Genomic DNA, 17,215 nt, shown 5'->3' with positions numbered 1-17,215 from the left:
TGTTTGGTATTCTTCAGATTCACAATACATATCTTCAAACAGCAGACCATTCCTCCTAAATTCTGAGTCCAAATTCATTATCATTTTAAAGTCTCAATATTAATGTCTAATTTTTTTCTTTTAGAGAATCCCTTATTAGGATTCAGTGTTAAACTTTGTTTTATTGTTTCAAAATCTGATTAGCCTTCTTTAAAAGCCATAGTTTTTAATTGGCAGCATTACATTGGTGGTATGCTAAGGTATGATTGCCACATTATTCTATTCAAAAAGATGCAAACAGGGATATTCTTTCTATCATGAGAAGAAATTTAGTTTTGTGTTTACTGTGTGTGTATGTGTGTGTGTGTCCATGTGCCAAAAGAGTGGGGAGACCAAGAAGAATGATTGTAGTGAGTTTGTACAATAAAAGGCGAAGTGATATTCTTCTTGTGTTATTTCTGTTATCCCTTGGAAGGGATATAATATGTTACCAAGCTGTTTCTTACTGTAATCATTTATGTGTATAATGAGAATAACCCTCAATATATATATATATATATATATATGGTTGCCTAGTAGAAGACACATTGAGTTAAAAGTAATAATTATAAAAGTGGAATGATAAGTTGTTTTTAAAATAATCAGCAATAAAATTTATTCATTTTTACTCAGTTACTATTTTTATGAGTGTTTGTTTGCTTGTAAAGGGTCATCATTTCTAAGCGATCTAAAATTGCAATTTTAGATCGCTTAGAAAAATTAGAGGGATCTATGGCAATCGGTAAACATTTTAATTTAGGTGAATCTACTATAAGAGCAATTAAAAAGAATGAAGTTGCAATAAGAAAATCTGTCATTTCTGGCACAAAACTAAGTGCCAAATTATCATTGTACTCAAGAGATGCTTTATTAGAAAAAACAGAATAAGCGCTCCTAATTTGGATTGAAGAATCAACTCAAAGAAGAATTCCTATAAGTTGTTATTTAATTAAACAAAAAGTTCTTCCATTTTATGAAAAGATGAAGCAGTTGGAGCCATCTACTTCTGCTTCCCAGGCTGATAAACAATTTTTGGCTAGCAAAGGATGGCTAACTTGGTTTTTCCCTCTAATTTTTCATGATCTATGATCATGAAAAATTAGAGGGATCATAAATGTAGTTCAAAGAGCTGTTTCTTTTATTATATATATATATGTTGTATTATATGTTATGGTGCTGATTCAAACAGCAAGCAATTTCAGTATTCATAATTTTGTTTGTTTCATTTGTGTGAAATGTATTTGTTTATAGGGTGAAATACACCCTCTGTCCAAAAAGAAACCGAACTTTTCGAAAATAGAAAAAAACTAGTGATGCCACCTGTTGTATCTTTTGTTTTACCTGTTGTCGAAAGCGGCAACCATCATTAGGGTTGTGTCAACTGTTTATGACATTTGTTTCATTAGAAACTGAATTATAGTGCCAAGAATGACAGTGTGTTTTGACGAATGGTCGTCACGATATTCATGCTGTACGCAATGAATTGTCGCTATCAGTTGCTTCACAATTTCGAGATAAAACTCACCATTGACCGTTTGGCCAGGTGGAACGAATTCTTTGGGATAATGCCCATGGAATCGTAGAAACAAATCAGCATTGTCTTTACTTTTGACTTCTCCAAGCAACTTTTTTTCGGATGCTCCCCCCTCTTCTGGTGGTCTCCACTCAGCACTCTCAGCACTTTATTTCAGGCTGGTACTCAAAACACCATGTTTCGTCACCAGTAACGATCGTTCAAGGAAGTTTGAGTCTTTACGAGCAGTTTTAATGAGGTCCTTGCAGTGGTCAATTCAATACATTTTTTGGTCGTCGGTCAACTTGTGGGGAACAAATCGTGAATTCAAATTACGAAGGCCCAAACTCTCGGTCAAAATGTTGTGCACAGTTGATTTTGGAATCCCCAATTCATCTTCAATCAATCTCATGGACGATTCCTGGTTTTCTTTGATGAAATCACGCACTTTTTGGATGTTAACTTCGCTCAGTCCAATTTTTGGACGGCGTGTCTTTTCGTCGTCCTCAAGCATCTCACGATCACGAATGGGACCGCTAATTCATAAGTAGCATAGAAATAGAAGACACGACACAACATAAATTTAAAAAAAAAAAAGAATTTTAATTAGGAAAAGATTTTTGGAAATTTTTCTAGTGTTTTTTTTTTCCTTTTTCTTTTGGAGGGCCAGGACCTCTTGGCCCTCTCCCTGGGTGTGCCAATGTATGTGTGTGTGAGAATGCTTTGAGAGCAAGTGCCAGAAGAGTGGAAGAGTAAGAAGAATGGCAACAAGAGGGAGAGATAGTGGATTATGTGGCTTTTTTCAAGTCCTTTTCTGGCACAGATCTTATGTAGACTCTTCTCGATATGAGATATGAGAGTTTGCTGGTATGAGTAAATAAGAAATTTACTCATACCAGTAAAACTCTCATATACCACATTCTCTGATTTCAGCAGGCACTATTGATTTCTTTCACTAGTATTCTAATGATATAGCCGTTAACAAGCGTGGCATGTGAGAGGAAATGAAAGAGTTTGCTGGTACAAGTGAATAAGAAGCATGAAAAAGTAAAGACTATGAGTTGATTATAATAGATATGGTAGAGGTGAGCTTAGACGAAGGCCTGTGATTGTGAATGAGACAATATATAGGTTATTATGCAGGAGGAATGTTGTAGAATGAAATGAAATTCATGGAGGAAAGAACTTATGTAAGATGACTAGAATGCATTTGTTGATTCAGAGGTAGGAAAGTACTGTATACTGACAGTTTGGAAGTGAAAAATTAGAGAAAGTAGAATATTTAGAGGGGAGAAAAAGATGGTTTGGGCTTTCTAGAAGCTAGTGAATGAGAGACTGATCACATGATATTGAACTCGCCAGGTTCTTAAATTTAGTGGGGTAATCAACACAAAGTGCGAGGGAAGATGTGGAATGAGGTGGATATTGCAGTGTATGTATACTAATGGCAGAAGTATTCATAATAAGAGACAGGAGTTTATGACATTGGTTAATTCAGTTTGATGAAAACTTATTATTATTATTAAGGCCTCCAAGGAGTCAAAAGACTCATCGTGGGAGGTCTTTCCTAGGAAACACAAAGTCTATCAAGACTCATCATGGGAGGTCCCTCCTAGGAAACACAAAGTCTATCATACCACTCCTTAAACTCATTGACCGTTCTCACTCTCACCACTCTATCAGGCAGTGTATTCCACAGCTCAACCACCCTCCATGCAAAGAAACCACTCCTCACCCTCTTGCTTGCAGTTTCCTTTTGTAACTTTCAGGGATGGTCCCAAGCAAAAGAATCTCCAATATCAACCCTCCTGTAACCAACCTCTCAACAGTTTAAAAGTCTCAACCATATCACCTCTCCTTCTTCTATACACAAAACTCTGCAGTTCCACATTCCCTCAGCCAATCCTCATAACCAACATTGTACAGTCCTGAAACCGTGTTTGTTATCCGCCTTTGTACCCTTTCCACAATTAATTTATCCCCTTCAAATTCTGGGGACCAAATCAATCTGAGACCAATAATCTAAGTGTGGTCTGATCATGGTCTTATACAATGGAATGGTCTTATACAATGGTCTTATACAATGATAACTCTTTTATCTCTGCAGGTCAGCGTCCTTCTCATTATTACAGTAATCCTCTGTTACCTTCACCACCTTTGCAATATGTCCCTTGAATTTCAGGTTTCTATCACTCATCAACCCCAGATCTCTTGTCCCCCCTCCCTACTCCCTCCAGTATAGCTCCTCCAATAGAGTATGCAGCGTCCCATTGATTTGTCCCAAACTTCAAGACCTTACATTTTGCTGCATCAAAACGACACCCCCATTCATTTGGCCATCTGTTTAGCTTATTCAAATCCTCTTGTAGGGCTACTACATCTGCACTATTACTAATAATCCTTCCCAGCTTCACATCATCTGCAAACAACTGAATATCCCCCTGTAATCCATCGACAATGTCATTGATATAAAGGTTAAACAATATAGGTCCCAGTACTGAGCCCTGTGGAACCCTCCTTGTAACCCTTCGCCTCCTTGAAACTTCCCCATCATACACAACTCTCTGATACCCATCGGACAGCCAATCCTGAATCCATTTGACCAACCTGACATCCAAACCCATGTGCTGCAACTTAAATATCAGCTTATCATGTGGCACCCTTTCAAATGCCTTCGCTAAATCCAAGAAAATGGCAGTATATGCCTTTCCCTCATCTACTGCTCTTGTAATTGTAATTGTAATTATAAAAGGCTAGCATATTACTAAAACAAGAGTTCCCCTTCACAAATTCATGTTGACAAGATGATATAGTAATAGGGATAGAATGCGGTATAGTGTTTTAAGAGAGGATAGAGGGAGCAGAATGGGGAGTGGTTTTACTAAGGTGAACAGAAGAATTAAGCCAAAAAGAGTAGAAGTCCATTAGGGAAACAGGAATGAGAGGCAGTTTATTTGAGAACTATCTGATAGATAAAGGCTGACTGTTGCTCTTGGTTGGGGGGGGGGGGCTACCAGAGAGAATTGGGATGGCATGCATTGACAAATTAGCACAGTGAGCTTAGGATTCATAATTACTAGATCACTTCAACTATGAGAACTGGATTGAAAAAGTTATAGGGAAGGATAGAAATGGAGGTGGCTTGAGGTTCAAGACTAATGGATCTAGTGATAGCATCAGAAAACTTATCATTAAACAAGCAGAGGCAGGGTGGCCTCTGCTTTGGGAAAGTGATCATGTGGTCTTAACCTGGGAGATTGCCAGTCATGCAGAAATTTCTGTTAACAAGGTGTATATATAGAGTTACAATGCAGGTGATTATGACAAACTGACAGCCATCTTAGTGCACTTGCATTGGCATAAGAATTTGGAAAATACCCAGAGTCAGGAGGATTAATCAGCATCTGTTAATGATCAGCATAAGTAAGCAGGAGTTGCAGAAGAAAAAAAGTTGTGGAAGGAATATAAACAAAAAAACTGATCAGTATGCCCATAAGTATCACAAGGCTGAGCAAGAAAGGTGACCTGTGGGGTAAGGAAAGCCAACGTTAATTTTGAGAGAAAGTAGGTGATGAGGCCAAAGGAAATCCCAAAAGTTTTCTTGCTATATAATGAGTAAAATGAAAAATGACTGAATGATTATTCTAATGAGTGCTGATGGCAGAGTGATAACAGCAGTAAACAGAATAGTTGAGTTACTGAGTGATCATTTTTGTAAGGGGTGTACCATCCTCTATTCTCACAGCAGTCAATGTGAGACTGCTGTGAGAATAGAGGTGGCTGAATTGGAGATGCTAACAATATTGCAGAACCTTAATGCAAATACAACTGTTGGAGTAGATGACATATCAGCCTGTCTTATGAGAATGTACACAATAATTCATTGCTCCTCTAACCAAGCTGTTTATTTTAAGCCTCAGTCCTGGGAAGGTGCCTAGGGAGTGAAAAGAGAGAAAATTGGTTCCACTGCATGAAGGCGGCTCCAAGACAGAATTAGCAAATTATAGACTAATCAGTATCTGTACCATTATATCACATATCTCATTATCAGTATCATTTGATTAGTATTCGGTAAAAGACAGAATTCAGGACCAGCTGGACAGGAATAGGATACATACAGTAATATGTTTACTTTATAATGAAATGACAGTTGAGTTGGATCAAGGAAATGGAGGAAATGGAGAAGGAGGCAATTGATGGAAAGATATCAAAGAGTAGTGTAAAGGGGGGGGGGGGGTTGATTCTGGGAGAGGACATGTGACTAGTGGTGTTTTTGGGACTCAGTACTTCGTTTGTTTCTGTTTAATTTGTACATTGGAATGATATAGGAAATGATTTAAGGGAAAATATTCAGTTATTTGCCAAATAATGTAAAGACATGAAAAGCAATAATGAATGAAAATTTTGTACAGATCTTGCAGGATGAATAAAATAGACTAGTGGCATGGGCAAAGTATAGCCATTAGTTTAACATGGCTATGCATAAGGTCATACTACACTTTCAGATAAAGAGATCAAAGCTATGCTATGTACTTTGTAGATAGAACTGAACCATAGGAAATTGAAGCCAGGGCACTGACAAGCAGGATTTGGAAGGTTATTCTTCCAGCATATCAGTCTTCAGTAGGACCACTGCATGCAGATCTGGTCACTTGGATTCCATGGGAAGGAGGAACTGGTAAAGAGGATCCAGAGACATGCAACAAAAATTGTCCCAATTCTGTGGAATGCCCCCTATGAGAATAGATTGACAGTCGGTGGATTTCAAAGACCAGTTGTTGATGAAAAAAAGAGAGGATATGATAGAAACATAAGTTATTAATGGTGTTTTATAAAATTCATACTGAAGACTTGTTTCAGTACATGGCAGGAAGATAGGGAATAAGGAGTCACCCTGGAAATTGTATAAGGATATTTAGAACTAGATTTTTTGCTTGAAGGGTGTTGAATAGGTTGACATAGGGGTTCACTAACAATTCATTGCGGGCGGACAATTCATCACAGGGAAAATTCATTGTGGAAAAAATTTGCTGAAAGTGTTATTCATTAGAAAATGAAAATGATATTGCATTGACACCAATATATGCAAAGTAAATGCAGTGCAAGATAAAATTCACAAAATATTGTTTTTTTCTCTATTTCTCTTTTTAGATTTTAATTTGATTTTCATAATATTTTTATTCTTATACAGTGAAAATAATATTTTATTGATAGGTGAGTTTCCTAATTTTTGTTTCATCTTAAAAATTTAAAAATATTCTCTCTTATTAGGTACTACAGGTTCTGTTGATGTAATATTAATATTTACAAAGTTAGATAGGGTGGTTTAGGGAGAAAGGGCACCATATTTAAGAATATTTATTCTGCGAACCGTTCACAATTTTTCTGCGCACTCAGACACCTATTCAGATATTATATATATATATATATATACACACACACACATTTTATCTGAATTAATTCAGAAGATAAGGTGTTTCAGTTATTGAATACATGTGTATTTTGAAAGTGACTCCACTTTTCCTGCATAGGAAAAGTATGTTGTACGCTGTTATCGTTTACGGAGCTAGTTTATTATGCACTCTTGAGTAATTATATTATATTAAAGAAAATGATAATAAAATTATGTGAATGCTATAATAATGATGTAAATCAGCATAAGCTAATTGCCATCTGCAGCTGGAATACCAGTCTTTACCTTTTCCTCCAATACTAGTACTTTATGACACTAAGAAATTTTAAATATTTTATTTAGTCTTCTATACTAAAAAAATATATATATGTAAAATAATTTGAATATAGTTTTTATTTTTCATGGCAATTATTCACACACACACACACACACACACACACACACACACACACACACACACACACACACACACACACACACACACACACACACACACACTCTCTCTCTCTCTCTCTCTCTCTCTCTCTCTCTCTCTCTCTTCTGGAATTGTTGATGGATGAATGTCTTACACAACATATAGTAGAAGGAACATGAGGCTCAAAAGTTTTGCATTTAGTCTTAGAATCTGAGGATCTGATTGTAATTGAGAGGTCATCAATGCCCCTGGTTGGGAATGACTAGGTAGTCTTGATTTGGAGAATGAATAGACATTCAGAAGTATCAAAGAAAAAGGAATTTATGTGGAATTATAAATTAGTTGACTATAATAATCATAGAAATTTGTTTGGGGAAATTGCATGGATGGAAGACTTGAAAAGGAGAGATATCACTAGTGCCCAGGAACTTGTAAAAAAATAATTATTAGCAGTTGTATACCACAAGTGAAAAAGAGAACACAGTTTGGTATTAAAGTGAATGACTGCCGAAATCAAATGTGAACTGCAGATGAGAAACAGGTTAAGGAAAAAGTATAAGGAGAGGGTGGAGGGTAGTTGCATGAGGAAAGTATGACTCAGGCTGGGATAGTGTAATAAGAAATGCAGACTTGAAGATCAGAAGAGATTGGCCCTGAGATTCAAGGAAAATCCAAATGATTTTTTTTTTTGCTATGGGGCTAGTAGGAGGAAAAATTATTGTGAAAGAATTACATTATTAGACAAATATGGGAGTAGAGTGGGTGATGCAGTGGAGTTGTGTAGTGATCACTTTATTAGTCTATTTCATGGAAGAGTAGATTTTATTACTAGAGGAATGAGGAGAGTTCAAAATTCGGAAGTTCAAGAGGAGAGTGCGTTTCAGATACTAATTTACTAAGTGCTTTGGATGTCAATAAGGCATTGGAATTGTTGGAATCTTACTATAGGTTTTAAGAGAATGTGCTGAGTAACTGATAGTTCCATTGATTTGGCTTGTCAATGAGCATCTAGCTATGGGAATGGTACCCCAAGGAGTGGAAGGAGGGTGAGATGGAGCCATAGTATAAGGTGTGGTAGAATAGAAGCAGGGTCGTTGCCAGATTAGATCACGCCCTGAGGCAAACAATTAAATATCACCCCTGATGGACCATAAGACAAAAATATAAGAAAATCTCCAATCGCTATTTTGTTTTTATTACAAGAGAAACATTAATGCAAAACGATTACATAATATTAATTAAATGTTTGCTCTACGGGAATATTGCACAATAAAACTGTTTATTAGCTCTTCTAAATTTAAATTATAAGCTATGTCTGTCTCTATCAATATAGTTGCTAGAACAATCAATCTTTCTTGGGTCATTGCTGTTCGCAAATAATTTTTAATCAGTTTAAGCTTGTAAAAACTTCTTTCCGGACTTGCTACGTTAACAGGAATTGTTAGCGTAGTGACGGCATCTATTGCAATATGGCTGAACGAGAGCCCTTATTAAGCCGCGCCGTGAGGCAGGCTTCCTCTATGCTACACCCTGTCAATGGTACTGAATAGAAGTGTCAAACTATAGACCAGTATTTCTTCTGTAGTTGCTAAGATTTTGGAGAAATGGTGAGATCATATACATCATATTATCTGTTAGAATCAGCATGAATTCATTAAGGGGCATTCTTGTTTTTGTAATCTGACTACCTTCTATAATAACAAGAGCAGTTTATGAGGGAAAAGGCATGTATTGCCATATTATAAGCTGGTATTTAAGTTACAGCATATGGTTTTAGACATCATGTTAGTGAAGTGGAATGAAGATACCAAGACGTGATTTTAATCTTTTGCCCAAGAAAGCAGAGACAGTATTTTGCAAGTGAAATACGAAAGTGTGACAATTTAATTCCCAGAATGCACCTGTAAAAAAACCTATGTTCAGAACTATACATAGTGGCTATTGTCACCTTCGAAGTGGTCCCCTTGTGCATTTATACACTGGGGTTCATATTTTTGAGAACATGCCTGGAACTCTTTTTCCAGAATACTCTTGAGTTCTTTTATCACACTACGCTGGATATCAGCGATGTCAGAAAATCTTCATCCTTTTAGTGCAGTCTTTAATTTTGGAAACAGCCAGAAATCACAGGGAGCTGTCGGGTGAATAAACAGGATGGCTTAATTCGGTAATCGATTTTTTGGCCAGAACCTGCTGCTGCTTCTGTTTGTCCATCAAGATCCTAGGCACAAACTTCAAAGAAATCTTTCGCATACCCAATGCTTTAGTTAAAATTACCCTGACTGTTTCTCAATTCATTTGCAATTCATCAGCCATTAATCGCACACTTAATCGTCTCTCAGACCCTAATAAATCTCGCACTCTGTTCACATTTGCATCCATCATTTTTGTTTTGGGCTGCCCACTTCTGGGATCATCGTTCACATCTTCTTGCCTAACTTTGAATCTCTTATGCCACTCAAAGACACTTGACTTTTTCAGAGCATCCACACCATATGCCATTTTTGACAGCTCCAACATTTCAGTAGTAGTTTTGTTGATTTCACACAAAATTTGATGTTAACACTCCACTCCAAATTTCATTCACACATTTTTATGCCAAAGTTTACATGCATATCTCTATTGTTTTTGCAATAGCCAACTAGCAAATGGCTCTATCGGCTTGAGGTTTGTGCATGCATTAGTTAAAAGATGTACAAACATGATTAGGCAGGGCGTCACTACACGACCGTTAAAGGAATTAAATTGTCATATCTCGTATATTCAGGTCTGAGTTACTTGTATTTAGAGGCTAATGACTTCACATCACCTCCCTTAGTATGTATCCCATAATGCAAAGCACACACCCTTTTGGATGTGTAAAATGCTATGCATAATGGGAATGGCCACTCTCCAAACTGGTTTGATGAGACCTTGATTAAGGTCTGATCAGTGGGAGCCACTTTTTTTTTTTTTTCAAGTGGAGAGCAACTGATGAGTTTAAAGTTTGCTTTCCAGTCAACAACTAATGTATTGTGAATGAGTTTAAGTGAGGTTCTGTGTGATAAATATTTTGACAGAGACACCTTCTGTCACAAAGTTGTGGTTTTCGATGCAGGTTTGTTAATGATGCTATTGATCGGAGATCGGATAGTATCACTTCTATATACCAAACTTTGCAGTCCACATCTTTTTCACTATTACCCTTGTTCAGTTAAGGAATTTATATGCTGAAAAACACAACCAAATATATATATATATATATATATATATATATATATATATATATATATATATATATATATATATATATATATATATATATATTCTCCTATGTGAATGCAAGTGTAGACAGGAAAGGAATGGGATGACCTGGGAGCTAGAGGAAACAGTTGGACTTGAAGAGGGTTCAAAATGAATAAGCAGAAAGGGAAATGAAAGGGAATAAGCAGAAAGTGAGGGTCTTGGTTTTGATCATCTCATCAGAGGACGTAATTATAAATGGGTATCCAATCACCCACCAATTGGTGAGAGTGACCATGAGGTGATTACCTGTGTGATTGCTAGCAATGTGAAGACCTCTGTAAGAAAAGGGTATATGTGGAACTACAAGGGGGGGGTAGTAGGGATGATTATAAAGAGTTCAGGAGACAGCATTCTGGTGTGGCATGGAATGAGGAATTAGCTGGAAAAGTGATCATTGCAGCTTGGGGGATTTTCAAGAACTATCTAGTAGAAGCAATGTCTAAATGTATTCCAAGGGTCAGAAGGTTAGATGAGGTAGGTGTGAAATGGATGAATAGAGAGATTAAGCATGCAGTACATAGAAAAAGTGCATTCTGGAGGCAGCATAAGAGAAGGGGTGATAACCAATTCCATGAGGATTACAAAGACCAGGCGAAACTTTTGCTACCCTTGTTGGTAAGGGTAGCAAAAGTGAAATATGAACAGTAGTTAGCTGATGAAGCTAAAAAGAATCCTAAGGAGTTCTTTTGATATGTAGTCAGCGAAAGAAAGAATGATTATGGAAGGATGACATTGATTGGAGAAAATTGTATAAGGACAGCTGTTACAGAAGATGTAGTGGAGATACTTAATGAGCTGTTCATGAAGGTCTTTCAATCTTGCTAATGTGACTTCATGGAGAGATTGAGAGCAGTTGGTGATGGGGAGGAGAGACTGACTGTAAGTGAGCAAGAGGTGTTTGGGGAGTTGAGTAAACTAGATGTAAATAAGGCTATGGGACTTGATAATATATCACCACTTATTCTGAAGGAATGTGCCAGAGAGTTGACACTTGCCTTGACATATTTTTTTAATACGAGTCTTGCACTCAGTCAAGTTCCTAAGGAGTGGAAAGAGGGCAAGATTGTGCCACTTCATAAAGGAGGTGAATCGAACTCAAGCATCAAACTATAGGCATATCTGTGTGTCAGGTGTTGTGGTTAAGTTGTTGGAGAAGCTTGTGAGAACTAGGATCCAGAATTGGGTTGAAAACAGTGGTATTATCTTTGATGGACAGCATGGATTTGGTAAAGGGAGGCCATGTTTTAGCAATATACTTACTTATTACAATACAGTGATGGCTTCCTTGGACAGAGGAGAGTGATATACAGTAGTATACTTAGATATTGCAAAGACTTTTGATAGATTACTGCATGATAACTTGATAATCCAACTAGAGCAGATGGGTTTGGATATTAGATTGGTGCATTGGATTGGAGACTGGCTATCTGATAGGTATCAGCAAGTTGTAAGTGGGGAACAACATCCAGGAAAAGGAAAGTCACTAGCAGTGTGCCTCAGGGGTCTGTTTTAGGACCATTACTGTTTAACTTATATATTAATGATATTTACGAAGATTTGGATTGAGATATTCAGTTGTTTGCAGATGATGCAAAGTTGGGACAAACCATGAAGAGTAGAGAAGATGTTGTGGCCTTACAAGAAGACTTGAATAAATTGAGTGATTGGGCACAGGAATTGGGATGCAAATTCAATGTTGCAAAATGTAAAGTTTTAAAATTTGGGAAACAAAGATGGGATGTAGAATTTATGCTTGGTGAGGATATACTGTCGGAGGTGGAGGAAATAAGAGATCTTGAGGTGATAGTGGATAATGATCTGAAATTGAAGACAACATAAAGACTTCTGGGAATGACGCAGAGGACAGTGACTTGTAGGAAATTCTTGTTCCATTGTATAGGGCTTTGATTGGGCCACAGATGGACTATTGTGCCCATATTTCGTCACCTGGTTTTCTTAAGGACAAAGAGATGTTGGATAGGGTTCAGAGGTGACTGACTAAGGTAGTTTCTGACCTCTGATATGTAGAATATTAAGAATGTGAAGATAGATTGAGAAGATGTAATTTACAGAGTCTGGTGGATAAGGAGGGAAGATATGATAGGAACCTACAAGTTAGTAAGGGTTGTTATAGGATAAATGTTGGAGAGGTTCTACAGAAAACAGTGGGAGATCAGGGGAGAACCAGAGGTCATTCCTGGAAACTGTATAAAGAGGGTGTGAGCAGGGAAGTGAGAAGCAGGTTTTTTGCATGTAAAGTTCTGAATGATTGGAATGCCTTGCCTGAGAGTTTGGTGTCTGCAGAGAATTTGAGTGTGTTTAAGGCATGGTCGATGAGCTGTGTATATGATAAAAGGACTCCTAGATGAATCTCTGACTCCATGTGGTCTTGGATAATAATAATAATATATGTATCTCCCTCCCACATGCACACAAATGAATTATTTGTAGCTGGAAAATTTAGACCTGGATTTTTTTTCCCCAGTTATAATAGGTATATCATGACAAAAGAGTTGGATTTCTGTGTTGTTTTTCATTTTTTCTATCTATGCATGGAGTAAATTTTGCTTAGTTATAAAAAAGGTACAGTTGTGTACTACAGTACTTGTTTAATTGTCAAATATATGTGTTGTGTAATAATTACTTGCATGGCACTTGATAAAGTGTAATATCAGTAATATGTTATACTTTAGTGACAGTTATGATTTTATGTTGACTCCCTTCCTAGGTAGATAGTTTTCTTAGTTGCACTTGTGATATTGCTACTAGTGTGTTTACAAGTTTTTACAAGTATTAATTTTTTTTCTTGTTTTTCAGGCTCAAGTCCAGATTAAAGTGGAAGATATGGCATCAGAAGAAAAAAATGACCCCGAAAAGGATATTTCTAATAGTGGGGAAAATGTTCCATTTTTATTCTGTTTTGTTTTCTTATTTTATAGAATATGTAACCTAAAAGTTGTGTATATATATTTATTTCATACTAACTATACCTGCAAGTATCTACTTTTCTCTCCCCATTTTTGATTACAAATAAATAAGCATTTTTAGATAGATTAAGATCTCTATGGAAATGAAGTGAAATTTAAGAACATATTTCAACACCATCCAGAGATGGCATAATTCCTCTGCTAACATTAACAGTAAGGACAAAAAAAGAACTGTTTTGTTCTTATCTTCTCAGCAGATTCTATATCTCATCATTGCTGTACCTTCTTGTTATTATTGTTGTTGTTTTTATTGTTATTATTCTCATCATCAGTCCTCCAATGAATCAGAAGACATTGTGGGAGTTCCTACTATCACGCTCATCAAATTGTGGCTTCAATTCTTTCGTTGTTTCTGCACTCACCACATGCTCAGGCAAATTCATTCCACTTATCAGCCACTTTCCATGCAAAAAACTTGTTTGCTACTCACTTGCTCACACCCTTCTTTCAAGGATGGCCCCTTGTTTTACCCTCTCTCCTTACATTTACAAAAATGTAAGGAGAGAATTAGTCTGGTTACAAATTAGCTCCACAGTTAGTCTGGTTACAAACGACCCCCCTCACCAACATATATGTCTCAATTATACATCCCCCCCCTCTCCTTCAATTCACAATGCTCTGCAAATGGGATTCTCTTAGTCTGTCTTCATATCTTATATCCCAGAGACTGTCACTTCCTTAGTGTTTTTTTTTTTTTTATCTTCTCCAACATATCTTCATTACCTTGAAAATCAAGTAACTGGATCTGTGCACAGTAATCCATATGTCATTTGATTAAGAGATTATAAAAAAGTCATAATTTTTTTAGTTCTGCATATTAAGGTCTTCCTCCTCATTGCCATAATCGTGTGATGCCTCAAATTTTAGCTTTGCAACTGCTAAATTTCATGTTCATGATCACCACCACACCCAGATCTCTCAGCTATATCTCCTTCAAAATTTCCCCACCAACTGTGTATTCTGGATCACTTTCCTGCCTACCAGATATTAACAACCTTACCATTGGTAATATTCAGAACAAATCGCTCTACTTCTCATAGCTCTTCCCTACTTTTCTTCATCTGAAAATTTCCAGTTAAGCCTATCATAATATCATTATCTTATAGTTTAAACAGTAATGGTTCAAACACAGGCTCCTGTGGCATATTACTAGTAACGTTCTTCTTTTGGGATACCACTGCCTATACAAACTTACTGACATCTATCTGATAGCCAGTTTGGCTGTCCAAATCACTAATTTGTTATTTAATCCCATGCATTCCAATTTAGTTACTAACCTGTCATGTGTAAATCTATCAAAGGCCTTTTGCAAAACTGAAATGTGCTATTGTCTCCTTTTTCTGCTACATTTTTTACTTTGTTATAGTACATCAGTAAATTATTAAAACATGACCTCCCTTTAACAAACTCCATGACATGGAGAATACTACTATTAAATACCCAAATTTGGATTCTAGCTCTCACCAACCTTTCCCATGCATTAATCACATCTCCCAATACAGAATGACTTTTAATTCATAGCCTCAAACCCCCCCCCCCCCATGAAGTGAAAGATGGGATTCACCCTGTTTACAAAATTCTAAACAGGTCTACCAAGGCTGCTGTTTAACTATATGAAACATTCTATAAAGACATACTATGATACATCATCTAGTCTGCTTACTTATTAACATCATGTTGACTTAATGCTCAATGTTTCATATACTTTCCGTACCTCTCATATCACTCACTTGAAATCAGTACTTCTGTTACCATATGCTATATTCAAGCTCCTTAAGAGTTCACACAAAATGTAATACCATGAGGAATTGCTTATTTAATACCTCAACTATTGCAAATATCAGTTATATCGATAATTATTTCACAGTTTTAGTCTTTTCTGCTGGTATTTTCATATCAGATTACTATAGATATATATTATAAACACATACATATTGTAGACCACAGTGGAAATATGAAACAGTCCTGTCTTGAACATCAAACTTATTCATCATCCTGTGTGTGTCTTTCCACTATAACTGCTGATTTGCAATCTATGAAATTATGCTTATACTATGCAGATTTCGAATTTTGAACATTCCCTCCCCCTCTTGTTATTTTATGTTTTTATTGAAATAAACAAAACTTAAATTTCCTTATTACATTCCATGATTTTTGAAGTATTTGTTGAAAAAGTAAAAATTTGCTCTTGGCAATACCTTTCCTCTGTTTGTATTAACTTTTCCAGTAACATAATTTCTTCATACTTTTCATATTAAATTTTATTTCAGTTTTTAAAAATTGTTATGATGAGAACTCAATGACTCAACCTTGTGACTAAGCCTTTTAGATTATGTAGTATAGCCAATCCATCATTTTAAACGACCATATTAAAGCTGTGGAACCTCATGTATCAACCTCAACAACTACTGTATATCTTATTGCTTCAGATTACAATTAATTTGTTCAGACTGATGCACAGACTCTAGGAATTTACACCTGGACTCCTCTCTTGACATTCCCTGACTAATGATTTCCTTTTTCCACTTCGTCATATTCATCTGCTGCCTCTACAACTCTTAAAATTCTAAAAATCAGTCTGAGCTCTTCAAGTTTCTGTCACTGAAGCTTGACTATCTGCAGTCCAACTACCCAAACGATGAAGTCATCTTCCTAAGTGATTGACTTCAGTCCAGTTTAAAGCCACTTCAGGAGCAAACCACTGCCAACCACTACCACTATTTTCACAGACAATCGCAAACCTCTATGCCCATGGTGGGATTCGAACCCACAGCCTTTTGGCTGGAGAGCAGATATGCTAACCATCTCTGGTTAGCATATCTGCTCTCGCCAACCAGGCTGGCATCAAGCTAATTCATAAATCTGTTCTAAACACCTACCTTGTCCTTTCACATAAATTTCTTTCTCCTTCAGAACTCTTGTCTTCCTGCTCACACTCAGGCATGTAATCACTCTTACCAGTTGTGTATATGGATCAGATCATTCATATAAAATATCTTCTAATGCCATGATACACCCAAACTGATGATCCTCATGTGTCTTCCACCACAGCCATCCTTCAAATACTCCTGATCAACAAGTACTTCATCATCATTTAACCACTTTCATCTTCACATCATGTACCAAAACTTGAATTTCTTTATTACGATATATTGTTTCCCACATCCATCTCATATTACCATAACTGAAATGTTACCTGCTTTATATTTTCTAATGTAATTTTCCTAATTGTATTATTAGTAGCAATATTATTATAGCATCTTCCATTAAATCAACAGATTCATCCTGAGAGGTCCATTTAACTAACAGCATATCATATTTTTATTATTATTATCCAAGACTCATCAATGGAAGGCACCCATTCTACAACTCTCCATCTCCACCACTCAACCTCATCCACCAACCGCACCACCTACACCAATGCCATCTACTGTCCACCACCACCATTTTCACAGACAATCACAAACATCCATGCCCACAGTGGGATTTAAACCTGTAGGCTTATGGCTGGAGAGCAGATACACTAACCACTCAGCCAACCAGGGCAGCAATATTGAACCTTAAACTCTTTATTCTGGTAGTAT

General features: G+C 36.6%; 1 protein-coding gene across 1 annotated transcript in view; it reads left to right on the top strand.

The window, feature by feature from the left end:
• The window catches only part of LOC150108907 (muscle calcium channel subunit alpha-1-like), a 1,617,925-nt gene that overhangs the window by 732,871 nt on the left and 867,839 nt on the right, over positions 1-17,215 (top strand). The window contains exon 20 of the mRNA XM_090414483.1: positions 13,462-13,534. Coding sequence (XP_090270609.1) covers positions 13,462-13,534 — 73 coding nt within the window. The remainder of the gene's footprint in view (positions 1-13,461; positions 13,535-17,215) is intronic.

This window comes from Typopeltis vanoorti, chromosome 2, assembly GCF_054136105.1.
Source record: "Typopeltis vanoorti isolate ZY-2024b chromosome 2, IOZ_Tvanoo_1.0, whole genome shotgun sequence".
NCBI classification, from domain to species: Eukaryota; Metazoa; Arthropoda; class Arachnida; order Uropygi; family Thelyphonidae; genus Typopeltis; species Typopeltis vanoorti.
The sequence above is the reverse complement of the archived record's forward strand: the minus strand, read 5'-3'. Positions and strand labels throughout refer to the sequence as shown.